The 25,625-nt window shown below is 54.4% G+C and overlaps 1 protein-coding gene across 2 annotated transcripts; it reads right to left on the bottom strand.

Annotated features, from left to right (window-relative positions):
- Positions 1 to 1,447: 1,447 nt before the first annotated feature.
- On the bottom strand, positions 1,448 to 25,473 carry FBXO41 (F-box protein 41). 2 transcript variants are annotated; one of them, XM_032873638.1, is made up of 15 exons: positions 25,199 to 25,473; positions 24,600 to 24,667; positions 24,053 to 24,194; positions 11,255 to 12,285; positions 9,558 to 9,783; positions 8,988 to 9,061; positions 8,364 to 8,722; positions 7,285 to 7,526; positions 6,954 to 7,069; positions 6,680 to 6,832; positions 6,426 to 6,521; positions 4,887 to 5,005; positions 4,546 to 4,704; positions 2,962 to 3,077; positions 1,448 to 2,828 (listed from the first exon to the last, which is right to left on the bottom strand). In XM_032873638.1, the coding sequence occupies exons 4-15, from the start codon at positions 12,145 to 12,147 to the stop codon at positions 2,766 to 2,768; spliced, it is 2,616 nt and encodes an 871-aa protein (XP_032729529.1). In that variant the 5' UTR covers positions 12,148 to 12,285; positions 24,053 to 24,194; positions 24,600 to 24,667; positions 25,199 to 25,473; the 3' UTR covers positions 1,448 to 2,765. The 2 variants fall into 2 exon arrangements, with proteins under 2 accessions (XP_032729529.1, XP_032729528.1); XM_032873637.1 differs by lacking the exon at positions 24,600 to 24,667.
- Between the last annotated feature and the right edge of the window lie 152 nt (positions 25,474 to 25,625).

The following is a 25,625-nucleotide window of genomic DNA, read 5'->3' as shown; positions in this document are numbered from 1 at the left end:
TCCTCCCCCTTTGCATCTTACTAGGTGTGAGATATGGAGGATTCTCCGAGTGAGTGAAGGACAGGTGCTCCAGGAGTGGCCAGACCCTCCATCCCTGTTGCCCGTCCTCAGCCGTGCTCTGTGGTTGCCAAAGTGACCAAATGGAGCATCTCTGCAAATGGGCTCCCCGTACAGCAGCAGGGCTCATCCCCGAGAGTCAAAAAATAGCTTTGAGCCAGGGGATGAGGGCCCTGCACCCTGCCACTTCTCAGCATGCATGAAGTCCAACGTGCATGAGTCTGTGAGCTCTGGGGCAGCTGTGCGGCGGGACACGCTATGACCCATCGTTTCTGTTGGCAGGGCCAGGGACCAATGCCATAGGTCCTGTACCCCCTTCACACTCAGCTGGGAGATACAAGGTGGGGACTTCCTAGCCAAACTTCCTCCTAGCGGAGCTGGGGGATGGGAATGGGGTGGCCTATTCACTCTTCTGCCCCCAATGCTGGTGGTGCTCAGGGCTGTTGCACTTATGAATGAATGAATGATTGAATGAATGGGTAAATGAACCTACTCCTAGAATCAGTCCTTTCAGCACTGCCTTGCTCCCACTCTAGCTCCCTGCCCGGGCACCCTGACCTCCTTTTTCCAGGACTGATGCCAGGCATTCCAGAGGGCACCCACCCGGGGAGACATTGCCCAAAGTCTTGTATTCAGGGATGGAAGCTTCATGGGGCAGAAAAAATCCCTCAGTAAGGCAGGCTCTGGCCAAGCAGGGCCTCCCTTTGTGCTTTGTCCAGGAGATGGGGAGAGCAGCACCTCTGGTCCTAGGGTCTCGAGCAGAAGCTACAGGGAGTACAGCTGGCAAGGCAAAACAGATGCATCCAGGGCACCCCCATAGCCCTTCACAAGCCCCTGGAGGACAGAAACGTGTTTACTGCAACTCCTGGGGACAGGGCCAGGCAGGTGGGAGACAGTGGGGCAAGCTGCTCTGGAATTGGGGGTGCCACACGGCCAAGGCTTTGTGCAGGACTGGACAGGGAGTTGCCAATATGACAGACACCCTTGGTATTTGGGGGTCTTCCAAGGGCAGGGCCAGAATAAGCCATGGGAGGAAAAATCAACAGGAGCAGGGACGAGCTGGGTGTGGAGCCGGGGGAGCTGGATACTGAGGCTGTGGGGTCCCAGATCTGAAGGGCTCCGTACAGGGTAACCCAGGGCTGGGTCCTGATGTCCAAGCCAGGCTGTAGCAGAGAGGTCCCTGGAAAGGGCTGAGAAACTAGAGAAGCCCAGGGCCCAGCCAGGACCGGCAGCCTAATGGTTAGGGCAGAGCTGGCTCCTGTATGGGAAAGAAGGAAACCCTAAGATGGATTGAGGTTAGTGTTTGAAAGAACTTCCCAAGTGAATGTTAGCAGGACCCAAGGCCTCTCCACCACTGGGGGAGTTCTGAGAGGAGAACTGGGGAGAGTCTTTGGAGCCTTAGTGTCAGAACCTGGTCTTACCAGAACTGTGCAGGAGTCCATAAAAACCCCCATTTGCATTCTGTGGTTTCCAAGCCAAGTGGCTCTGGCTTGGGCCCCAGCACCCTCCCTGGCCAGAAGCACTCCAGCAGAGCCCACAGCCCATGGGGCCCATGAATACTGTGGAGGGAGGCAAGTCTGATGAGGCTGCTCTTCCTCGTCCTTGGCTCCATGGGTCTGGTTCCCTACCAAGGCCATGTCTTCAAACAAGCTAGCCAGACAAGGAAACGAACCAAAATTCCCTCCTCCTGGCTTCCTCCAGGCCCCAGCACAGAAGGCAGCCCAGTGACTCCCTCCCACCCACAGCACTGGGGACCCAGAGGCCATTTCGTTCCTGCCCAAGCACCAGAAAAACACTTCTTGAGGATAGGAGCTGCTGCTCAGTGCTGCTAAGGTTTCCCAGAGCTACGGCCTTACCCTTCCAGAGGCTTGGGATTGGAGGAAGGTATAGAAACATGCACCTTTTAGCTCTGAATTTAGCTCTGGTGTGTCATGAGGTTATGCGATGGCTGGGAGGAAAGGTCTTGTTGTTTCTACAGCAGTAAAAACTAAGTTTTCTCTACTTGGCAATTTCCCCCCTTTGGGAGTGGTGGTTTCAATATCCTGGGGAAAAGTTCTAGATGAATGTTTTGCCATTTCAAGCCCATTCCCATTACCTCGCTGTTCCCCTGCTCCCCACTTTTGGGTGACCACATTCCCAGACCCATAGGCCTATCTGTGTTATCCCTGGGGAATGTGGACACGGAGCCTAGGAAGGATGTCTGAAGGGGATGTCCCACAGAGAGCTGGAACAGGGCAGGATGAGGAAAGGAGCCCTCCTTGCCAAGTCTGAGCTGCTTTGGGGAGCCCACTCTGGCTGGGGCCTAGTGGAGCCCCCTGACCGGAAAGAAAGGTGGGGGGGCCTGCCCCAGTAGCCTGAGCAACCAAGGAGCCACTCCGTGGTTAACTGCAGGTCCTGAGGGCAATGACACCAGGTGCTGGTGGTGACTCAGCTCCTTGCTGGCTGTGCCCAGAAGGATGCCCCAGTTCGGGGGTGGAGCAGGGGTCGGAGGGCAGCTTCTGTCCAAGCCCCAGCCCTGAAGAGGCAGTGCCCAGGGTCAGGCCTGTTGCTCCACGGTCCCAGGAGAAGAACAGGAAACTCAACCCTTCCCTGGAAGCCAGGGATAACACCAGGCCTCCAAAGGTCTAGTCCAATCAGGGTCCCTCTGGAGGTCCAAAGAGAGTGCCCTGGTGTGGGGCTGGCAGAGGCCCTGCCGCCCCCCGCCCGGGTTAGCAGCCACCGTCCACCTTGATGTGCAGGATCTTAGAGAAGCCGGGCCTCCGTCGTAGGGCCTGTAGACCGAACCCTGGGTTAGTTCCCCTTAGGGTCAGGCAAGCGGGGCCCTCCCATTACATGCCTAGGTCAGCAACCCCAGCCTAGGGATGCCACCTCAGGTCTTGCGGGGCCTAAAAGCCAACTCCTCACCTGAAGTTTTGTCACCATGTCCTCAAACAGCTTCTGGGCCTCGGGACTGCTGGGTTCTTTGAAATAATCAGCAATCCCAATCTGGACCACAATAGACTTGAGGTTCCGGCAAATGCCTGGGAAAAGGTGGGCAGTAAGGTGGTGGCTCACGTTTCGCCTGGACAATGGGACTGCTGCTTCTCCTATCAGTACTTAATGAACCCAGAACCCTACAGAGAGACAGTCACGTGCCAGGCACTGGGCACTACATAGAGGAAAGCAGGCCCATGGCACCCAGAGGGTCAACCAGGCAAGGGGTTGGTGAGGGGCATGGAGGGCAAGGTCATACAGCAGAGGCTGCAGTGGACTCTGGGAGGATGAGTGGGCAACAGTCAATCATGCAGAGGCTCTAGGAGCATCCCTGGCAGAGGGGACAGTATGGCCTGGCCATCTGGAAATGAATTCAAGGACAGAGCAGCTGGGGTGAGGCTGATGGGTCTTCTCTGGAGCATGGAGGGGAGGCGGGCAGCAAACAAGTTGGGAATGGAGGGCTTAAGGAACTAGATGTTGCCATGAAGTCAGTGGAGGAGGAGGAAGAAAGGAGGCTGAGAGGGTTCTGGAGGTCATGCTTATGGAGGCTGAGCAGTTAGTCCTAGAGGTCAGTCCAGGGCTGGGCCATGAGGCTGAGGGGGAGGGAGGAACAGGGTCTTGGAAATAGTGAGATAGTCAAGAAATCTTCAGGGCTCAGGACTTGGGTGTGACCAGGACCTCAGGAAAGGGGGCATGCCCCAGTAGCCTGAGCAACCAAGGAGCCACCTGGTGGTTACTGTGGGTCCTGAGGGCGGTGACACCAGGTGCTGGAGGTTACTCAGCTCCTTGCTGGCTGTGCTGGCAGGAGGATGTCCCAGTGGGGGCATGGAGCAGGGGTCAGAAAGCAGCTTCTGCCCAAGCCCCTGCCCCAAAGAGGGTGAGCTGCCCCAGCTGGGCGCCCGTGTCCTCAGTGAAGGTGGAGTAGGTGGCAGAGGGCAGTGGGATCAGAGGACACATGTGGAGTCTGCAGTAGCATGGAGAGAGGGGTCTTCACGCTGACAATGGGCCTGGTGGGGCTCACACACATGATCTCATCTGATCCATCCACCCATTCCAGAATGTCTGCTTAGAAGACAGAGATACAGAACCCAGAGAAGCAGAGTAACTTGCCCAGTGACACAGCTGATAAGCAGCAGAGCCAGAATGGAGACCTAGATCAGTTCAACTCCAGAACCTGTATTCCTAACCTGTCCGTCCTGCCCCTGCCCTTGGCCAGAGCCCCACGTGGAACAGGTGACAGCCTACAGCTCATGTCTCCCGTGGGGGCTGAGCACAGGGCAATAAATGTCTGTGGCACTGAACCATTTGGACCAGATGCTAGCAGGCCTCACACGCCACACTGGCCTCGAGAGACACAGGTGGTGAGGCAGAGACTGGCAGCCTCATTGGTCTGCCCCCCGCCCCCGTGCTGGCGCTTGCTGACAAGGAGCGACAGGGACCTGGGTATGCTACCTGCTGACCAGGCATGGTGAGAAAGGACAGCGGGCCCCCGCCCCCCGCGTTCCCATCGCTCACTGTTGAAATGCAGCAGGGCCTTGGGGGTGACAGGGGTGGCCGTGAGCACCAACATCTCCAGTCCCTTCAGGCCTTCCCGGCAGACCTCAGCAGCCACCTCCTGGGTGATCTCTGACACATGGTCCAGCTCCAGGACCTGTAGCCGCATGCAGTTTCTTGCTAGGGAGAGGAGGAGGAGGGGAGGTCCTGCTGACAAACTCCCCAGGTCGCCTCCAGCCGGCCTAGTGCCTCCATGCTCCTGCCACCACCCGGGCCGCAGCCCCAAGCCCCTCCGGGACGTCCGTGTCGCACCCACACCTGCTTCCCATCACCCTCCACCCCAGTCCCGAAGCAAGACTCACCAAGTGACGCCAGGCCCTGTACCCCACAGCCAGCACCCCCAACCCCCAGGGCCCGAAGGTGCGGCCAACAGCGACCAATCATCTGCAGGCAGCGGTTACTGAAGCGCGTGGGCTGCTGGCTGGAGAATGGGGCAGAGAGACGGCTGTCAAGGAAGCTTCTGGTTGCATAGCACCCCGAGGCTGCTCCTCTTTCATGCCTCCCCCACCCCCACCCGCAGCTCGGGCTGGGGCCCCACCAACCACCCAGCAGCTCAAGTTAGAAACCTGGGATCATCCCTGACCCTTCCTCACCCCTGCAGAGACCTACAGAATCTGATTCCTGAAAAACTATTCAATGCACCATTCGCACCACCACCCACATTCGTGTGGGTTCATCTAGTCTCTCTGCCGGTTCACCCAGCCACACTGCTGACAGCGAGCCCCTCGCTCCTATGTTCTCTCACTCAGTCATTCAACAAATGGGCCTCAAGTGTCTACTAGAGCGGAGCACAACTGAGCTGGGCCCTGGGGACACAGCAGTGACAATACAGAGATGGTCCCTGCCCTCAAGGAGCGGGGCAGGGAGGGGGTACAGAGAACATAACCAGCCTGGTGTGATCCTGTCTTTAAGATCAGAAATACTAAAAGGCTTCCCGAGCACTTCCTAGGTAAAATGCAAAAACCTACCCCCCTTACGCAAAACCTTCCTAACCTTGCCCCCACCTTCCTCTCCACACTCACTGCTCCGCCCAGCCCGCCACACACAGCAAACCCGCCGTTTCCCTGAACACCTCCTTCCTCGGCATTGGCCCAAACAGCGGGCTCCCTGGTGTCTGCTACACACTTGGTACCAGGGATATGGAAGCGAACATTCACAGCCCGGCCCTGAGAGCTGCGAGTACGGTGGTGACTCAGAAAGAGAAAGATGACGGCAAAACAAACTCCAGCAGGGGTCCAGCCCAGGCACCTGACAGGAATGGGGGCCGGGGAGCAGGGACGGATTCTGCCAGGTGGCTAGGAAGGACATGAGACGCCCCAGGAGGAGCTGTCGTGCAGAGAGGGCTTGGAGGACAAAGTGCAGGGACAAGGAAGCCTGGTTTGAGGAACGCCAAGTCGAGTGGTGAATGATCTGGATTCTCCAACGACCACCTCCTTTGTGGATGCTACATCGACCTTCCTCAAAGGCCTTCTGTGTGCCAACCAGACATGGCTATTTCTAGCTAGCGCTGACTGAACACCGACATACAGGCTGTAGAGATACAGCTCATCTGAGCCAGCTACAGTCCCACTAAGGCTAAAAGATCTCTAATGTCACCTTCACTTTGCACTTGAGAAACTGAGGCACGCCTGGATTGCCGTCTATCACACGGCCAGTGAGCCAGGACGTCACCCCAGGTCCGATTTTGAAGCCCCGCTCCTAACAGCTAAACACGCAGACTGATGGAACGTCAATCCGTCCCCTCAAGCATCTTCTGGAATGGCCCACCCAGATAGGCTCAGTCCTCAGCTAGCCCAGCCCAGGCTCAACCCCAGCCCCTCCAAACCCCTGCTGGGGCTCACCAAGGGTGAAGTGGCGCCACCTGGAGGGAGACGATCTCTCTGCAACCTGCGCCCAGGGCCCAAATGACCTCATGGCCCACCGGGTCTGTGGCGCTCCTGTTGAAAAGACAGATCTGGGACCGCCCACTCTGGTGGCACCTTCTCCCTTCCCTTGAACCAGAGAACTCTTGGGTCCCCTCGCCTGAGAGCCCTGGGGGAAGGGTATGCAGACCGCAGGGACCCCTCTGGCCCCCAGTGGAGAGGGTGCGAACTACCTGTAGGTGACGGCCTGCAGGGCGCGGCAGTAGCAGCTGGCCAGCCAGAGGCAGCGGTCGGTGAGAATGTTGGGACAGTGTGAGATGCGCAGGATCAGCAGATTCCCCCCTGCAGCCTTCAACAGGGACTCCAGCCCCGCTTCCAGGCAGCCCCTGTGGATGGCCAAGAGCTCAGGGCACTGCTAGGGGCCACTCCCTGCCCCAGGAAGCCTCCCCGGTGGAGCTCCAGGTGTGCCCGCAGTACCCCCCCCACACCCACCCTCCCTGGCCTCACCGGGTGCTCCGCGCATACTCTTCCTTGCTCTCCTTCTTGCCCCGCTGCCGGGGCTTCAAGTTCTGCAGCGTCAGGGAGTGGGCCTGGGTGCACCACTGAGCCAGCATGGCCAGGAACTGCGGGGAGAGAGGGGTTGCCTGGCGATGGGGGGCCTGAGCTTGGCTGGGCTGGAGGGAGACCAGCCCCAAGACAGGAGGCCCCGTCAGAGCATCTGGGGGAGCCAGGCTAAAGCTGGGGTGTTGAAAGGGATGCAAGGGCCAGACCTCGAGGGCCCCAGTTCTGCGGGAAGAAAGGTGGGTTCGCAGCAGGGCCGGCGGGCGAAGACAGGCACCTTGGAACAGACGCGGGCGTTCTCGAGCAGCACCCGGGTCCAGACCGCGGGGTGGCGAGCCACGAAGCGCCAGTCCCGGCAGACCTCGGCAGCGTGCAGCAGTGTGCGCGTGTCCAGGTAGGTGAAGATGCAGAAGAGGGCAGCGCGCATCTTGAGGATCTCCGGGCTGATGACCTCGTTGGAGCGGGAGGGGCTGCCCCTCTCAGCCCGCCGACCCCGCCCACTGCCTCCCTCAGGGCGGGCTGCACATACCAGAGGGTCAAAGGTCAGTGTGGAGGGTCAAAGGCCAATGGGGGTGTTGTGGTGGGGAGGTGGGGGTGGTGTGGGAGCTATAGAAGGAACAGGCATGGGAGGGAGACCCTTGCTGGGGGACCAGTGACTTGGGAAGGACATGGGGCCTCTGCTTCCCCCTCCTCTGCACACCCCATCTCTAATTATACACTTTAGAAAAAGGTGACCCTTCCTCAAGTAAACTGTTTTTTAAAAATCATACATCAGCGTATTGTCCAAATTCACCCCCTAGATGAAGCAGCTGAGTCAAGCCTAGGAAAGGCAAGGGTTTAGAGGGTGAGGGTGCAGATAGATAGAAACCCGGCCTCTGTGAACAGAAGGCCAGGGCGAGCCTGCCCAGAACAGTCACTCAAGAGCAGCCATGCACCTGACCTGAGCCCTCTAACCTCCTGACCCTGACCCACCCACACATGCACATGCCTTGTGCATATATAGAGGGGGGGCTCTCCCTGCTGTTCCAGGGACTTCAGATTGCAGTGAACACTCAGCAACTGTCCTGTAAATGTCAACGAGCCCATCATGTGAATGGACCCCCTGAGACATGGCATCCTTGTACAGTCCCCAACATGAACACCCCTGTGCGGCAGCACTGCTCTGTCTCAGGAGTTCCTTGCCCCGCCTCCCAGGACACTTGTAGGAGAGTTTGTCATCCTCACTGCGGGAAGTCTGGGAGAATGGGAAAACATGTGCAGGAGCCCAAGAGATCTACTGCCCCAGCCCCGTGTCCCCTGAGAGGGCCCAGCACCCAGGAAAGCTTGGCCTCTCTGGCCTACCCTTCCAGGACTCACCTGAGAGCCGGCAGCTGCTCAGTGGCCCAGCCAGAGCAGGCCCAGGGCGGGGGACCTCTGAGGGGCCCTCAGCCTCTGACTCGGTGGTTCTCGAGCCCACGTCTGAGACATCACCCTCCTCCCCCTCCGTGCTGTGTCGGCGGGGTCTGCGCTGCCAGTTCTGGATGGCCTGACGCCGCAGGCCTGAGCTGCGAGGGGCCTGGGTGCGCTCCGAGCCACCGTTGGCGGCCTGGGCCCGTGTGCCCAAGCCCCCAGGGCCACTGTCCTCGGGGGCCCCCTCTTCTGGCCGGGGTAGCTCCAGACTGTCACTGTCATAGCAGCCTGAGCTCTGGGACGCAGCGGGGACACGGCTGGAGGCCCTGGGGTGGGGTGGACCAGACGGTGAGGAGTGAGGGGCACCAGGTCGGCCCCAACTCCCCATGCCACCCCTACCAAGGGCAAACCCCCTGCCCTACTTTCCAAGAGCCCCCTTCCAAGAGTATGGAGAGGCAGACAGAGGTGACCCAAGGAATGCGGGGAAAGGAGAAGGAGCCAAGGCCCCAGATGGGCCAACCAACCAGGGGGCCAGTGGATCTTTCTGGGGTGAGGGTGGGTTGTGTGGGACGGGCCAGGCCCGAGGCTTACCCTGTGCTGGGAGAGGAGCCATGCCTCGACACGGCGTATGTGCTAGGCATGGCCGGGCCCGCGTGGTGTTCTCGCTGTGGGCCCCCGCGCGGGAGGGAAAGGCGGAGGGGCAGGGGCAGAGGAGGCAAGAGGATGAGGAGGAGCAGGAGAAATAGGGCACAAGATGGAGAGAAGAGAAGAGGGAGAGGAGAGAGAAGGAAAAAAGTTGGGAAAGATGGACAAAAAGACAGACAGACAGCCCAGAAAGGCAGGCTCACCACCCCCCTCCCCACACCCACCCAGCACCCCAGACCCCAGCTTGTGGCTCCTGGGCTCTCATTTGGGCAGAGATGGGCCCCTGAGAACAGGGGCAGTTGGATCACAGCCTCAGGGGCTGGCACTTCCGCCCAGTCAGAGGGGCACCCCTGTTCCCGGACCCCTCCTTCAGACCCCTCCAGAGTCGGCTTGCAGGAAAGAGCCATAGAAGGGAAGCACGGACCATAACAGGGAATGCCAGGCCAGGCGGTGCACACGGTGGCACTGGAGGGGGCAGGGGTGCGAGTGGAGCAGGGACGGCAGGTGGACACTCACCATTCTGCCGGGGCCCCGGGGACCAGGCCCAGCGCCCCCTCCACCCACTCCACGACCCAGGCTGGCGCTCGGTGTGCTCCCACAGCTGCTGCTGATGACCTGCAGCTGCCGCTCGGCGCGGTCAGCACGCTCCAGAAGCTCCTCGATGAACTGCTGCAGCCGCAGCTTGGCGCTGGCCTCCCGTGCCGCCGTCTCCTTCAGGAACTGGTCGATCTGCACCACCTCCCTGGGCCGGAGCAGTCTCTCACCCAGGTGCCTCGGTCCCTGCCTGCCCACCCACCCTCCAGATGAGACCCCGAGTGGGAGGGAGAGACACACTCACGTGGGTCCACGCAGCACGCGCCCCACGCTACCGCGCACCCAGAAATGCAACCCATAGACCCCAAGACCCACGCTCACACCCCACTGACCCAGCCCCAACGCTCCTGCCACACATCCCTCATCCCCACGGAAGCGCTCTGACATTCACAATCACACCCAGGGCCACCTCCTCCTTCCGGAAACACTCACGGGCACAGGGCCACACACAGTTCCGTACGTGTGCTCATGTCCTGTTCACTTGCAGGCATACGCGCCATCTGAGACAGGCACAGTCCCGCTCACACAGCCCAACACACACACACACACACACACACACACACACACACACACTTTCAGAAACATTCTCAGATGCAGAAGCCTCTGGGATGTACACACAGCACCCTTCAGAGTCACTTGAACATTTACTCCCAAATGTATTCACATTCAACACCGTCTAGGTGTCAGGCACTGTTCTAGGTATTTAGGGGCACAGCAGTGGACAGACCTGAGAAAAGCTCTTGCTCCCACAGAGCTTACTTGAATCCCGATGGGGGTAGATAAATAACATCCTTATATTTCCTTCTACATTTAAGGACCGCAGAAATAAGAAGCGAGTAAAGAACACCGAGAAGGGGCAGAAAAAAGGAGAGTGTTCTGGAAGCCAAGTGAAGAAAGCATTTCAGGTTGTGTTTCATTTCATTTCATTTGTTTCATGTGTTTCATTTGTGTCAAATGCTGCTGACAGGCTGAGGTGAGGAATGGGACTCAGCGACTGAAGGTAGTTGGTGACGTGGAGGACAGTGGTGGCGGTGGACATCTATCTGATCAGAGTGGATCCAAGAGAGAAAGTGGAGAAGGAAATTGGAGATAAGGAGTATAAACTTTAAAGGAGTTGTTCTGGAAGGGGAGGAAAGGGGCAGCAGCGCAAGGGGGCCGTGAGGTTATGGCGGATAGGAGAAGCAACCTCCCGTTTGGCTGCTTTCAGGAATGATATAGCTGACAAGGAAAATCTGATGATGGCAAAGAGAGAGAGCTGAACTGTGCCACATCTTTGAGTCGGCAAAAGGTTAGAGGATCTGGTGCCACAGTGCAGGGTCTGGCCTTGGCTGGAGACATGGAGAAGGAAGAGAACGAGCTGTCATAGGCAGGCACACGGGTGTACTTGCATGTCCTCACAGTCCCAAACACACATCATCATGACGCTCTTGGCCCCACACACACCACCATCATGTGCTCATGGCCACAGATGCCACAGGACCAAGCCATGGCCACACAGGCACACGCAGAGCCACACTCGGGCCCACGCACGGTGGTGGCAGCAGCAGTGACACACACGGTCACCCAGTCAGGAACATTCACGGGCACACCCGCCCACAGGGCCCCCGCAGGCCACTCACTGTTGCTTGCGGCTCAGCTCCTGTTCCTTGTGCACCAGGTCCTGCTTGAGCGAGGCCAGCAGCTCCACACTCACGTCCACCTGGCGCGAGAGCTCGGACGCCCGCTCCTCCAGCTCCTCCTTCTCGCGCCCCAGCCGCGCGCTCTCCTGCCGCGCCGTCTCCAGCTCGGCCGCCTTGCGCTCCAGCTCGGCCTGCAGCCGACCCACCTGGCCGGCGATCTTCTGCTCCACCTCCTCGCTCAGCCGCTCCAGCCGCCGGTCCACCTCCAGCTTCTCCAGCGCGCGGATCTTGAGGCGCGCCAGGCCCTCCTCGTAAGCCACATCGGCTGGCGAGGGGGACGCAGGCGAGGCGGAGGCGGGCCCGGGGCCCGGCCCGGGCGGCGGCGTCGAACACGCGGAGGAGGCCACCGACTTGCGCGCGAACAGCTCCCCCAGCGGGATCTCGATCTCGCGCAGCGCGTAGCGTGCGGCGGCGGCGGGCACGAGGCCCGGCTCGGCCAGCTCCTCGCACGGCAGGCTGGCGGGCACCAGGTCGCCCGCGAAGTGGGCGAGGGGCGCGTGGTGGTGGTGGTGGTGCAGCAGGTGCGGCGCGGCGGACGACGGCCCGGCCGCCTGCTCCTTGCCCTGGAAGGACGTGCTCTCGAAGACCTCGCGCCGGGCGCCGGGCACGGCCAGCAGGGCGGCGGGCTCGGGCGTCAGCGGGAAGCCGGAGGCGGCGGCGGCGGCGGCAGCGGCCGCGGCGGCACCGTCGCAGATGCTGTTGGTCTTGGAGAGGATGTAGAGCGTCTCGTACGTGTGACTGTACTCCAGGTGAGCACGCAGCGACGACAGGCTCCGGAAGCGCTTGTGCTCCCCGCAGCGGGGACAGCGGTACGGCAGGTCCAGCGAGGCCATGGCCCCGCCGCCTCCGTGGCGCCCGGGCTCCACCGCGGCCGCCCCGCTGGTCAGCCGGGTGCGCTCATGGGGGGCCGCGGGCGAGCCCCCCCACGGGGTCGGGAAGGCTCAGGGCGCCCACGGCGAGGGCTGAGGAGGCTAGAAGAGAGGGAGTAAGCCGTAGGAGGATGGTCTCCCCCACGCGTAAGGAAATTGCCCCAGGAAACACACACCCATAAAGAAGGGTATCCCAATGGCTTGGCCTCCTAGAGGGGGCCGGCCTGCTCTAGTACCTGCAGGGGTGAGGAGTGTACATGCACGACAGTGAGAAAGAATGAGAAATCTTTGGTGGGGGGAGGCATTCATTATACTTATAACACTTCCAACCTATATTACTACTAGACATAACCCAGGTGCCCATCACCAGTAGAATGGATAAATTAAATTTTATCCAGCAATAAGAAAAGGAAGCACTGGTACATGCAAGGACATGGGTGAACCCATCCCACATTATGCTGAATAAAAGAAGCCAGAGCAGAGGGCACACTGTAGGATTCCATACATACAGAGTTCAAGAACAGACTAAATTCATCATGATATAAGTCAGAATAGCGGTTACTCCCTGGAGACTAGAAACTGAGAAGGGACAGGAGGGAACCTTGTGTGATGCTGAAAATGTTCTAGATCTTGATAGGAGTGGTGGTTATACATGTGAATACATATGTAATAATCAGGCTAAATGCTTAAAGCTACTGCGCTATATGTATTTGGCTGTATGTATCTTACATCTGAAAAAAAAAAAAAAGTCTTTAAAGGAAGGTGCTTATTTCCATGTCATGCAAACCATACCCATCAGACAGGGTGGACTGTTGGTACCATGTTGCAGCGACCAAGTTGTCACCTCACCTGATGATACCTGTGTGGGTGTGTCACTGTTTATTCCTGTCCTGCTTCTGTACCCTCCCATCACTGCCACTCTTGGTGTGTAGGTCCTTTTTCAGAGTCCTTTGCTAGGTCGGTCTCCAGTAAGTGTCCTGCCCCTGCCCTTTGCTCCAAGGGCCACCATATTTGTCTTCTTCAGGCTATTTCTAGCACAAGCCACCACCCTTCCTGACATCCTACCCCCAGTCACCCTGAACTCCCACTGCCTCTCATCCCTCATCTCTGGCTTCTGGTCATACCTCTTCTACCTCGTGGAATCTCTACCCCACTCATCACTGCCCTCCTCTTCCTAACTGCCTGTGACTGGACTTCAGCCACCCTCTGCTGACACTGTGCTCCTCTGGGTCACAGACCATCCGTTTATCAATCCAGTTGTCATCAGGTATCTCCACCCACTTGGTCCCTTGGCTGACACTACTGGCCCCTCCATCCAGGCTGCCATGAAGCTGCCCATTTGGGTTCTCCAACCTCCTCTTCCTACTGCCTTCTGAATCTTCCTGATGAGAGGTCCACCTTCACACCCTCTTTGCATCTGCCCTCTTCCTGGCAGTCGGATTTGCTTCCACAAGTTCACTCCTAGCTTTAAGCCACTGACTCTCAGCTCTGCATCTCCATCCTGACCTGCTCTCGAGTTCCCATCGCCTTCAGGGATTTCCATATGGGGGTATGGGTGACTGTTCCCTTTACTAGCCCAGCACCCAGTCCTTCTCCTGATAAAATCATTCTTCTTTGACCTTGGAGAAACATTCTTCCTTCCCCACTTTCTCCATCCACATGCTTTGAGTGGGGGTTGATGGTCCAGCCCGGCTCCAGGGGTAAGAAAGTAATATGGACCTGGCCAAACAGAGTCCCAGGATGGGCAGAGATCACCCAGGTTGAGTCCAGGGGTCATTCCTCCCTCCAGGACTTCTCTGGAACTACTGGGGGGAAAGCATCCTCTTTGGCCTCAGGTGTCTAAGCTGATGGGGAAGGCTAGAGCTGCAAGAGCTATCTTTGCTTCTTTGGGGAGGAACCTCCTGGGAACAAAGCCAAAGCAGAGAAGCAGAATTGGAATGGAGAAAGAGATTTCTCACAGACACTGTTTGAGATCTGGTCTGTTCAGTTGGGTGAGCCAATCCTTTCCCTTCGTTGTTTAAGCCATTTGGAGTCAGGTCTGTGGTACCTGCACTAGAAAGAAGTCCTAACTCAGAAACTAGAATGAGAAATGGGATTTTTTTTTTTTTAAAGGAATAGACCCTAAGGAGGAATTAGCTGAACTAAGAGGGGAAGTAAGATAGTACCACTTCCCCCCTCAGAAGTTGGTGACCCCTGCCTGCTACCCAGCAGCAAAGCAGCTGATGAAACTCTCCCACTGTCTCTGGAGCTCAGGTAATGTTCCTACCTGGAACTTTAGGGTCCTTGTAAAAAAGGTCACCCTGTTGGGGTGTGGCCGCTCCCTCAGCCTCAGTAAGGTCCAACAAGAAAGAGACACATGGCTGAAAGGGGCCCATCTGAAAGCAGAGGAAGAAAATGCTGCTTTGCCTAGAGAGGCGCTTTCTGCCTGAGGCCAGTAATCCAATATGGCTGAGAGTCAGATAATTAAGAGTCAGTTCTCTGCTTCTAGTAAAGTCAGCTCAAGCAAGGATAGGGAGGCTGGAAACACAGAGAGACAAACCTGGGCCATGGCAGGCTCTTGACTCCTCAGGCGTTCAAGAACACTTCCTGCCGTGCCACCATTGCTTTCATCAGAAACAGCCTTCCACTGGGATGCGGCTTGAGTGGGAAGGGGCAGATGGACTCTGCCTCCCACCCTAGAGGAAGGGTTTGCCTTGCCCTGTGGCAGAGGCCTCCCAAGAAGCAACAGAACCATGGGCTTCTGGGATGGGCAGGGCACCAAGGGCTGTTGCTAAGAGACAACCTCTGCTCCTCCTCCAACACCATCACCAGGGACTTGATTCAAGAATTACAACTTCCAATGAGGTCTCTAGTTTGGTTAATGGCTCTGGGGACAACTGAATGCAAATTGACTGAAAGCTTCCTAATGATTAAGGGGATTGTATTGCCAGAAAAACCCACAAACCTGGAAAACAAAGGCCAGGTATTACTAAGCATCTAGTGTTCCCCACCCCTTACACTTGCATCAGTGGGAGGTGAGCCCCCAAGGCCCCTTTTCTGCGTGGCACAGAACCTGAAGGACCAGGGAGGCTCTTGGAGATGGCAGAACCAAAGAAGCCGAAAACAGGAGTCCGGGAATCCCGTCCTCCCCAACTGGTAGAGTATGTGGACCACATATGGTCTGTGATCACTGAGTATTTTTCCTCATCTCCCCTCTTCAGCTGGGAGGATTTTGTGCTTTCAGCTGTCTGGTCTTTCCTCCATCATTGTCTGGCCCTCAGCTGAAAGACCATGAGGGCCTAGCTCAGTACCTGCCAAAGAGACAGCCTACCACCAAGATCTTGAATTGGGGCCGGACTGCTAAATGGATGAGAACTTAGAACATCTCCTTCTGGAGATGGGACAAGGGTATTTTAAGTTTTGTGAGAGATCGTTGTGTTACCATAAAGAGAAGCATTTTAAAAATTGTACAGGTAGCAGGATCTGTGTAGATCTTGTTTAGAGGACGGATGCAGGGGACACGTATACTTTTTGCTGTTCAGCTCCAGTCCCCCTTTGTGACTAGACTCCCAGTTTTCCCTTGGAGAACCATTCCCCCCACTGTGGGTTGGGCTATGACCTTAGCCTGTTTATCAGTCGCATTTCCCACTCCAGGCCCATACAGCCACTACAGGACCTGTGCCTGCTGGGAGAATGTGGGCCTGGAGCTGTCCGTGGCCATTTCTGTCCTCCTTGGACAAGAACACAGAGACTCCTGATGACCTCCCTTGGCCATCCAGATCCAGATGTGCCTGAAACTTCAGTCCAGGACTTGTCAATTGTGAGAGACAGCAAATCCTTTTTGTAGCCTAAATCTTTTGACTCTGCTGCCAGTCACTGGTAATGAAACTCTAGACTGAAACCATGACATCCGGCGTCAAAAAGCAAACCTTGGACTTCCCCTCACCCACTCCCCAGGATCCATCTTTGTTTCCTCACTGTCCTCCCAGTCACACCACACACTGGCCATCCCGACCTTGCTCTCTGCTCACCATCAAGACCTATGGATTTTGGGGCGCCTGGGTGGCTCAGTGGGTTAAAGCCTCTGCCTTCGGCTCAGGTCATGATCCCAGGTCCTGGGATCAAGCCCCTTTGGGCTCTCTGCTCAGCGGGGAACCTGCTTCCCGCCCCCACCCCACCCTGCCTACTTATGATCTCTGTCAAATAAATAAACTCTTAAAACAAACAAACAAACAAAAAAACCCTATGGGCTTTTTTCTGAGGTGGTTCTCTTCTCCTGCTCTGTGCTCTTCCTCACACCCAGAGTGCTGACCCGGGCTTCAGCTGGGGGCTCTCCTCTGTCCCGTTAGGCATCAGACTCCTCTATCTACAGAGGACTCCTGCTCATGCCCTTTCAATGGTTCCCAACGTCTACCAACTGCAGCCAAATTCGGCTTCTCTTTGGCCTTGCTGTACTCTTGCCAGTTTGAGAGTGAAAAGTGGCCTGGCTGTTTTACTTGCCTTTCTTTTTTTTAAGATTTTATTTATTTATTTGACAGAGATCACGAGCAGGCACCTGCTGAGCAGAGAGCCCGATGCGGGGCTCAATCCCAGGACCCTAGGATCATGATCTGAGCTGAAAGCAGAGGCTTTAACCCACTGAGCCACCCAGGTGCCCCTTTACTCACCTTTCTCTGATTACTATTGCGGGATTTTTTTTTTTTTTTTTTTTTTTACACATTTAGCATTCCTTTTATTTCTTTGGTGACTTTGCCTCTGCGCTATTTTGCTCATTTTTATACTGAACATTCATATTTTCTTACTGATATTCAAAGGCTTTTTCTAATATTGATCCCTTGTCATTTATATACCACAAATGGTTTTCTCCAGTGTGTTGATTGGCTTGTTTATGGTCTTTACTGATATAATAAAGCTGATAGTTTGCTTCAGTAAAAATCTTTAGGATTTCTGATTTTGTTATCAAGTTTACTGAGTCCAGGCCTACCCGAAGACTATATAAACAGTTATATATGCTTTCTTTTCGTACTTTGTGATTACCTTTTTTTTAAAAGTCTAGAACAATTTTTTAAATTAAGGGCGTTAAACAAATAACCATAATAGCATAAACCGACAGTGACTTGGTAGCATGCAAATACTTCAAGCTGTATGGTTTCCTTTTATACAATGGAGTTGTAAAATCCAAAAATTTTTGGTATGCATTGTGGGACAAGGATTAAAGGAAAACATAGGTTTTTGTCATGGGCATTTCCACACATATTCAAAATACAAAATACAGTAAACTCCTATGTACCCAGCATCCAATTTCAACTGTGACCAACTTATGACAAATTTCTTTCATCTGACACCTGCTTCCCTGCCTTATACTCCCCCCCCACCACTGAATAACTTTGAGCAAATCCAAGATTTTATATTATTTTACCCAAGAAGTACTTTAGTACCTAGAAGACAAGGACTTAAATTTCTTTTTAAAAAAAATACTTAGTCACTGTTCTAACATCACCATCATTTAGGTATATTAAAACCAAAAAGTAGCCCCTAGAGGTAAATCCAGAAGATAGTTCTCTGAAAAGACCAACAAAATAAAGAGTCTTCTAGCAAATCTATTCAAGGGGCAAAAAAAAAAAAAAAAAAGAAAGAAAGAAAATAAATATATAACACTATGAATGAGAAAAGGGATAGAACCACTCACAGAGTTGTTTTGTTTTTTGTTTGTTTTTTTTTTTTTAATTACTAAAAAGTTATCAGGTACAACTCTTGGCCCAAATTTTTGAAAATCTGGATGAAGTGCATATTTTTCCAGGAAAATATAAATTACCAAAATTGACCAAAGAAGAAATAGAAAACCTGAATAAATTAGCAACTATAGATGAAATTGAAGAAGTTGGCAAAGTGACCACAGATGTTAGAAATAGAATTCAGTGATCTCAGGGTCCTGGGATCGAGCCCCGCATTGGGCTCTCTGCTCAGTGGGGAGCCTGCTTCCCCCTCTCCCTCTCTGCCTGCCTCTCTGCCTACTTGTGATCTCTGTCTGTCAAATAAATAAATAAAATCTTTTTAAAAAAGAAAGAAAGAAATAGAATTCAGCACACACACACACTCACACACACACCTGCTTAGGAACAGGGCTATTCCATAATGTCCTGTCAGCCTGGTATCAAGGCATCCATGTGTACCCGACCATCCCAAGTGCTGGTCCCTTCTGTGGGGGCCCTGTCGGACATCAGAACTGACCAGCCTCCCTTCTCCCCTCCCCATATACTTTTTTTTTTTAAAGATTTTATTTATTTATTTGACAGAGAGAGATCACAAGTAGACAGAGAGGCAGGCAGAGGGAGAGAGAGAGGGAAGCAGGCTCCCTGCTGAGCAGAGAACCCAATGCGGGACTCGATCCCAGGACCCTGAGATCATGACCTGAGCCAAAGGCAGTGGCTTAACCCACTGAGCCACCCAGGCGCCCCTCCCCATATACTTTTGAAGCATCCTCTTCCTGCACAATACCCTGCTAGCCAGGCCCCGAGAAAGGGGAAAGTCTGGGGGTGCAGGCTGTGTGTGGCTATGCAGGGTAGAACAGGGACTTCTCAGGTCCAGGTGGCTCTTCACTGAGGCCAGCCTGCCCCACAGTTTCCCTCCACAGGCCAGAGCAGAGGAATGGCTTATGAATCATTCTTAGGAATATTTTTGCCTAGATGTGTACACTTCCTCAGCGTGAGTATAAGCTTTGCCCAAATGCTGACAAGATGATGATGGAGGGAGGGGGAGGCAGAAGAAGAAGAAAAATAGAAGTGTTGCCTGTTCAAATTTGATCACAGTCCTGTATTATTAGTATCATGACAGAACAGTTGGCGATTTTCCTTTGCATTCTGGTCTCCCCAAATCAGCAACCCCTGCAGCCCTAAGACCTGCCTCCTTTTTCAGCCAGGACCCGCCCCCTCACCATCCGCAGGACCTGTTCTGTTCCCCACCCCACTTCTGAAATGCCTATCTCAAGTCTCCTTTCTTCTAAGCCCAGCTGAAGGTTTTCATTGGGTGGAAGGATGCTCCAGGCTGAACCAAAGGCATTGACTTTTTTTTTTTTTTTTTTTTTTTTTTGGTAAAGTTTTCAGGTATGTGAGTCTCATCTCCTTAAACAAGGCCAACCATCTCGAGATGGGTGTCTTCCCTGGCTCCTGTCTACTGTCACATGATCATGGTCTCTGCCAGAAACACAGAGAATCCTACATTTTCACGGCTTCCACTACCAAACAGGCCCTGAGAATTCCCGCGGTGGACCTCCACATTTTTTTTTCTGTTTGGCAAGCCTTCTTCACCTTCTGATGATAGAACATCTCATTCCTTCTTTGGTAAGCTGCCCCTCCCCATTCCCTGTGGTTCTGACAGGGCTGCGTGACCCAGGCCTGGCCTAGCATGGTGCCCCACCTCTTTGGCCACAGTGAATGACACCAGAACAGCCACATTCCTCAAGCTGAGCCAACAGAGTCCTTCCCTGGAAATATAAGTGAAAGACTGAGGAGTCTCCTGTTCCTCTGAGATCACTGGCTAGTGAACATGAAGCGGTCTACGGCCTTGTGTAACCTCTACCTACCACATGGAGGAAGTCCATGCACGGTGGGGGGAAAAGTATGGCAACAGAGTGAAGCTGAACCAAGAACCAGGAAGAATCCTCATCACATTTTTGAGAACCCAGCTACGGTCATGCCCCAAACCCACTCCCCCTTCTTTCCAGTTATTTGAGTTGGTACATATCCGTTTTTGTTTGTTTTTTTTTTTTTTTTAAAGATTTTATTTTATTTGACAGAGAGATCACAAGTAGGCAGAGAGGCAGGCAGAGAGAGAGGGAAGCGGACTCCCCACAGAGCAGAGAGCCCGATGCGGGGCTCGATCCCAGGACCCTGGGATCACGACCTGAGCCGAAGGCAGAGGCTTTAACCCACTGAGCCACCCAGGTGCCCCGGTACATATCCGTTTTTGCATAAGGTAATTTGAATGGTTATTTCTGTCCCTTGTGACCAAAAGTCCTAACATTCTCGCAAATTGATATTTTTTAGGCTAGAATTCTCCCCTGGGCTTTATTAAAACATGAATTCATTCATGTTACATTTATTGAGTCCATCCTCTGTGCCATGAATGTATCAGGTACAGTGAAGAGTACGGCCCACCGGGGATCAAGATCAGGAAGAAGTTGATGGGCGCCTGGGTGGCTCAGTTGGTTAAGCAACTGCCTTCGGCTCAGGTCATGATCCCGGACTTCCAGGATCAAGTCCCGTATCGGGCTCCCAGCTCCTTGGGGAGTCTGCTTCTCTCTCTGACCTTCTCCTCTCTCATGCTCTCTCTCACTCATTCTCTCTCAAATACATAAAAAAATAAATAAAAATCTTAAAAAAAAAAAAAAAGATCAGGAAGAAGTTGAAACTGTTGGCCAAGGCAGCAGGAGCACAATGAGAAGGATGGAAATGGAAGCAGCATAGGAAGGAGAGTCAAGAAGGCTTGGTGACAGAATAATTGTGGCTGGTATTAAAGGGAGGAGTGAAGGATCAATCTCAGCTTTGAGTTTTGAGCATCTAGGTAGATGGGGCTGTGGTTCAGTTTGCAGGGAAAGTGAAGCAAGGCACATTTGGGGGAGAGATTGGTTTGGTTGTAGTTGTCACAAGTTTGAGGTCCCAGTGGGCCCTGGAAGTAGAGATAGTACATAGTTTGCAATGTGAAGCCAAAAATACAGTTTTCGCACCTTAAGCGTAAAAGTGGATGAGTAGGATCGGGGAGAGGGTGCAGAGAGAGGGGAGCAGGGGAGAAGTGGATCCTCAGAGAGGTGGAGGAGGGAGAAGAACCAAGAAGATCCTAAGAACCGGCAGAAGCCAGGGGATTCTGGTGGGAATTCTGGTGGGAAACCTTTGGGAAGAGAGGATGTCAAGGAGGGAAGCAGTGGGCAGTAGTGTAAACAGCAGGCGTTGATGACACAAGCCAGAGCAGAGGCGCAAAGGGTCCACTGGGGACTTCAGGGAGCCCCGCTTTCATGAACCCAGTTGATGGGGTTAAAGGGAGAGTGAGGTAGAGACAGTGAGTAGACACAGGAACCTCAATTGTGAAGGGGGAAGAAGCAGCGTGGGAGATTCCAAACAGAGCTTTTAAGAGGAGAGACACCTGAACATATTTAAATGCTTCTTAGGGATAACCTAACTCTCATCTATACCATCACTTGTGGTATCCTGAGGCACACATAACCCAAAGCTTTAGACCTGACATTTACAGCAGTTTTTTTTTTTTTTTTTAATTTTTAAGTGCACCTTACAAGCAGCCTGCACAGAGGGAGAGGATGAAAAGGATGATATTTTAATGTCGGGGGCTCAGAGCTTACTATGGCTAATAATGAACTCACAATAGCACGATGTTCACCTTCAAGCCTGCTTCTTTCTCCTGTTTCCCCGTCTCGACCAACATCTTCATTATCTACTCTTCACCTTGGATACAACCCGCAAAGCATCTCTGAATTCTGAAAGTCCTCCTCAGACCTCATCAATCACCAGTTTTTGTAATACTACCTTCTAAATACTTGACTCTCTTTCCTCTAGCCCCTGCCCCAGACCATAACCATCCCCTTCTATCTGATCCATTGATACCATTGCTAACTGTAGTCCTAATTCCACCAGCTTTCAATTCTCATGTTTTCTGCAAATACAGATCCAGTCGTGTCACTCTTCTTCTCAAATAAGTCTCTGAGCGCAGGCCATTTTCTGGGAGGTAAAGTCCACCGTGCTTTGACTGCCCTCAAGGTGGGCCAGGACCCGAGCGCCACTCAGCCTTGCCAGCCTAGTGTTTGCATCCGCTTCCCATGTGCAACCTTAATGAGGCTTGTGGGCCTTAGCTCACTGAGAAGTGCCATGAGCTGTCACACCCTTAAGTCTTGGCTCATGCTAGTCCCTCTTCCTGGGACTCCCTTCTCCACATGGGGAATTCTGCAGGCCCAGCTCAAATGCTACCTGTTCAGGAAGCCTCCTCGACTCCCTCCTTCGGCTCAAAGCACATTGGAGTGTGAATCACCCCTTACCGTAGATCTTCACACATGGCAACAGGTGTCACAGGCTGGATGGTCGTAGACCTATCTGCACATCAGATCCCACCCCATGCACACACTGGCGGGCAAGGACAATGCAAATGATTCACCCTCACACCTTCCTCCCACACAGCAGACATCAGTGCATCATTCTTAGAGGACTAACACTGAATAATGGAGGAACTGATGGATTTCATATAGCTGAAGTGATTTCTGCCCCTCATTATGGAACGGGATGAATCTGGTTATAATTAAGTCAATCCAAGAATCACCTGGAATAACAAGTGCTTCCCTGTCTCTTCCCATGACTCTGTCACTCTACCAGAGCTCCAAGGTTTAGGGCTTCTCTGCTTCTTTCTAGTTTATCCACCCAACAAAAAGATGTCAAACAGGGGCTCCTGGGTGGCTCAGCTGGTTAAACATCCGATTTGATTTGGGCTCAAGTCAGGATCTCAGGGTGGTGAGACCAAGCCCCTCCATGGGCTCCCTTTGGTGGGGAGTCTGCTTGAGATTCTCTCCCTCTCCTTCTGCCGCTCCCCCTGCTTGTGCACGTGTGCACTCTCCCTCACAAATAAATAAATAAAATCTTTAAAAAAAAAAAAAGACATCAAACACAGGGGCCATGACCACCACTGGAGACACAAAGATGAATAAGACAGTCACGCCCCCAAGATGCTTCCAGTCTAATAATTTGAACAGTGAACGTTTACCTACTAATTACTCTGCTCAGATACCATGCTTCTCATTTAATCCTCAAGACACTGCTGCCCACAGGTGGTACTGTGTCTACTTTAGGAGGAAAGTGAGGCTCACAGTGCCAAATTACTTGCCCAAGGCCAGGAAGTGACTGGAACAGACTGTGGCTTTGATGGCCCCCAGGAACCATGCCTCCCAGGATTCTTCCCCATATGTGGTCCCCTCCCATACTGATGCAGAGCTTGGCCATGTGACTTCCTTTGGCCAATGGGACATTAGCAAGCAGGCAGAGGCTTGATAAGCTGTTGTCACAGAGGGCTTATCCTCTTGGAATACTTCCATTTGGGATCCAGCTGCCATATTAAAAAACAGGCTAAATTACTGACCAAGTAGACGTCCCATGTAGAGAGGCTCTGGAGGATGAAAGGCCATCTTGATGTTCCTTTCCAGCCAGTCCCTCAACTGAATGCTGCTGAGAGGTGCCATGAGAGCCCACAGCCAGGGCCACAGTCCTGGCCAACCCACAGACCATTAAGAATAAAAATCATTCTTGTCTTAAGCCCCTAAATTCTGGGGTGGTTTGTTACACACCAGGGAATGAGTGATAGGCTAGGATTTGAACCAAGTACTACCTGACTGACTTCAAAACCCATGCTCTTAGTCTTAATATATGTTTCTTCTGATTGGGAGGAGAATGTCACACCAACTCTACAATATTCATTGGCTGGCCCATAGTAGCGCTCAATAAATATTTGTTGAATGACTGAATAAAGGGAGTGGTGGGCTTCCAGAGAGGCAGGAAAGTCCAGGGAACTCAAAGGCAGGTTGGCAGTTACCTTTCAACAACCATCACCCCCTTCCAGCTATAAATATTCCCAAACCAGAGATAGGCTAGGCATCCCTAAATCTAGAAACAAGTGTGTGGCTATAGCCAAACTTCCTCTCAGTCTCTTTCTCTTTTAAATTCAGAGCAGGCAAATGGATAAGTTAGCAGAGTTGGGTTTTTCTTGGTCATGCTCCCTGGCTCCCGTGTCCCCCTCTGGCCTCTCCTCTACCTCTCACTTGGCCTTCTGGGCCCAAGAGCTCTTTCTCCCTCTTTCCATAAAAATTGGCATGCAGGAAAGGAGCAGAGAAGGTAGAACTTACAGAAATGGGGAAGGAAGATCTGGATGTTAATAGATGGCGTTAGAGGCCAAAGAAATGAAGCTCTAAGCTCAGTGGTTTCGGGAGACATCTGCCAGCAGGTGGAGGAGGTGTTCTGAGGATGGGGAGGCAGCTGGAAGTGTCCCTGTGGATGGAGAATAAAGGCATGCCCCCGACTCTCTCCAAAGCCCTCCAAATCCCCCAAGAAGGACAGGGTTCTGGCTCTCCACACCTGGGTTGGGGTCACCACAGGTTACCTCCCAGAGCAGTCTAGTGAAGACCCACAGGGATCAATGCATCCAGTCCCCTGCTTCCCCGCAGCCCTGACACTGCCTTTTCTGTTCTAAGCTCCTCTTCACTCTTGTGCTCCTGCAAGCGAGCACACACCTCCCAAGGTCACACACACATGGCTCGAGCACCTGGATCCCACACCCAGAAAACCATCTGGGCCCCTCCTCACTGCACATTCGACCTAAGGAGAGAGCAGGCCCCACTCCTACCCACAGGCACGCTGTGGCACGCGCACACAGGCGCCGTGTCACACACTCACATGCAAAGCAATGCAGTGAGGAGCACACAGCCAGATCACCGTGGACAGTCACCAACGGAGGCACTGGGCTACAAGAAGAGAGAAACATGCGTGCACACACACGCACACCTCTGGATCGTCCAGACCATCACACGTGCACACCAGCACGCACACAGACACCCAAAGCCTCTCACCCTCAGACTCCCGCACAGGTGCCCAGCCAGGCCTCAACACCACGCCCCTCCCCCACCCCTTTCCAGAAGCAGGTGGAGAGGGCTGGGTTTGAGGGCGCTCCCCTTCCTGCTCCCTCCCTCTGGCCCGGCTCTCCAAGGTCCAGAGTCCCACCGGAGCCCGCCCCCACCCCCAACCTGGCTCGGGGAGCGACTGACTAGAAGGGGGGATGGGAAGCCTGGTCTCAAACGTTCTGATTTTAATTCCTTAAATTAACCCCTTCCTTGCCTCTGGCCTGGCCTGCCCAGAATCCCTCCCCGTCCGGCAGCCTCGCGGGCCTCCCGAGGGCTGTGGGGGTGAAGGAAGAGGAGGAGGAGGCAGAGGCTGGGGTCCTCCCTGCCTTCTCTCTCCAGGAGCGGTCCCGCAGCGCGCCCATGACTCGCCCTTACCTCCTCCACCCCGCGGCGAGGCCAGGCCCCGCGGCCCTCGGCTGGGGGTGCACAGGCAGCCCCCGCGTGCCGTGTCCAGATGCAGGGCCGCCCTGGGGCCTCGGATCTCGTTCTCCTCCTCAGCCTCGGGTGGCCGCCGCGGCTAGCGCCCCCGCCTCCCTCTCGGGGCGGGGGCGGCAGAGCCTCCCAGCCAGTCGCAGCGGGAGGGGCACACAAACCGGGTGGGGGAAGGATGGAGGAGGAGGAAGGAGGAGGGGGCTCGCGGCCGGAGGAAAGGAAGAGAAGGGGGAGGGAGGCAGCTAGGAGGTGGGGCGGAGCCGGCCCCTCCTTCGGGGCGGGCTCTCCTGCGAGCTGGGGAGCGGCAGATGCCGCCAGAAGCGGCTGCGCCGGGACCCCACGTTTTCCGCTGAAGGTGGCTTCGATGGGG

This window comes from Lontra canadensis, unplaced genomic scaffold (assembly GCF_010015895.1).
Source record: "Lontra canadensis isolate GAN:19392208 unplaced genomic scaffold, GSC_riverotter_1.0 scaffold50, whole genome shotgun sequence".
Lineage (NCBI taxonomy): Eukaryota > Metazoa > Chordata > Mammalia > Carnivora > Mustelidae > Lontra > Lontra canadensis.
The sequence above is the reverse complement of the archived record's forward strand: the minus strand, read 5'-3'. Positions and strand labels throughout refer to the sequence as shown.

Coding starts and splice junctions, on each gene's coding strand:
- FBXO41 (XM_032873638.1), bottom strand. CDS start 12,147: ATGGCCTCGCTGGACCTGCCGTACCGCTGTCCCCGCTGCGGGGAGCAC. Junction 6,833..6,953: donor GAGTATGCGCGGAGCACCCG/GTGAGGCCAGGG, acceptor GGCCATCCACAG/GGGCTGCCTGGAAGCGGGGC. Junction 6,522..6,679: donor CTGCAGGCCGTCACCTACAG/GTAGTTCGCACC, acceptor TCTTTTCAACAG/GAGCGCCACAGACCCGGTGG.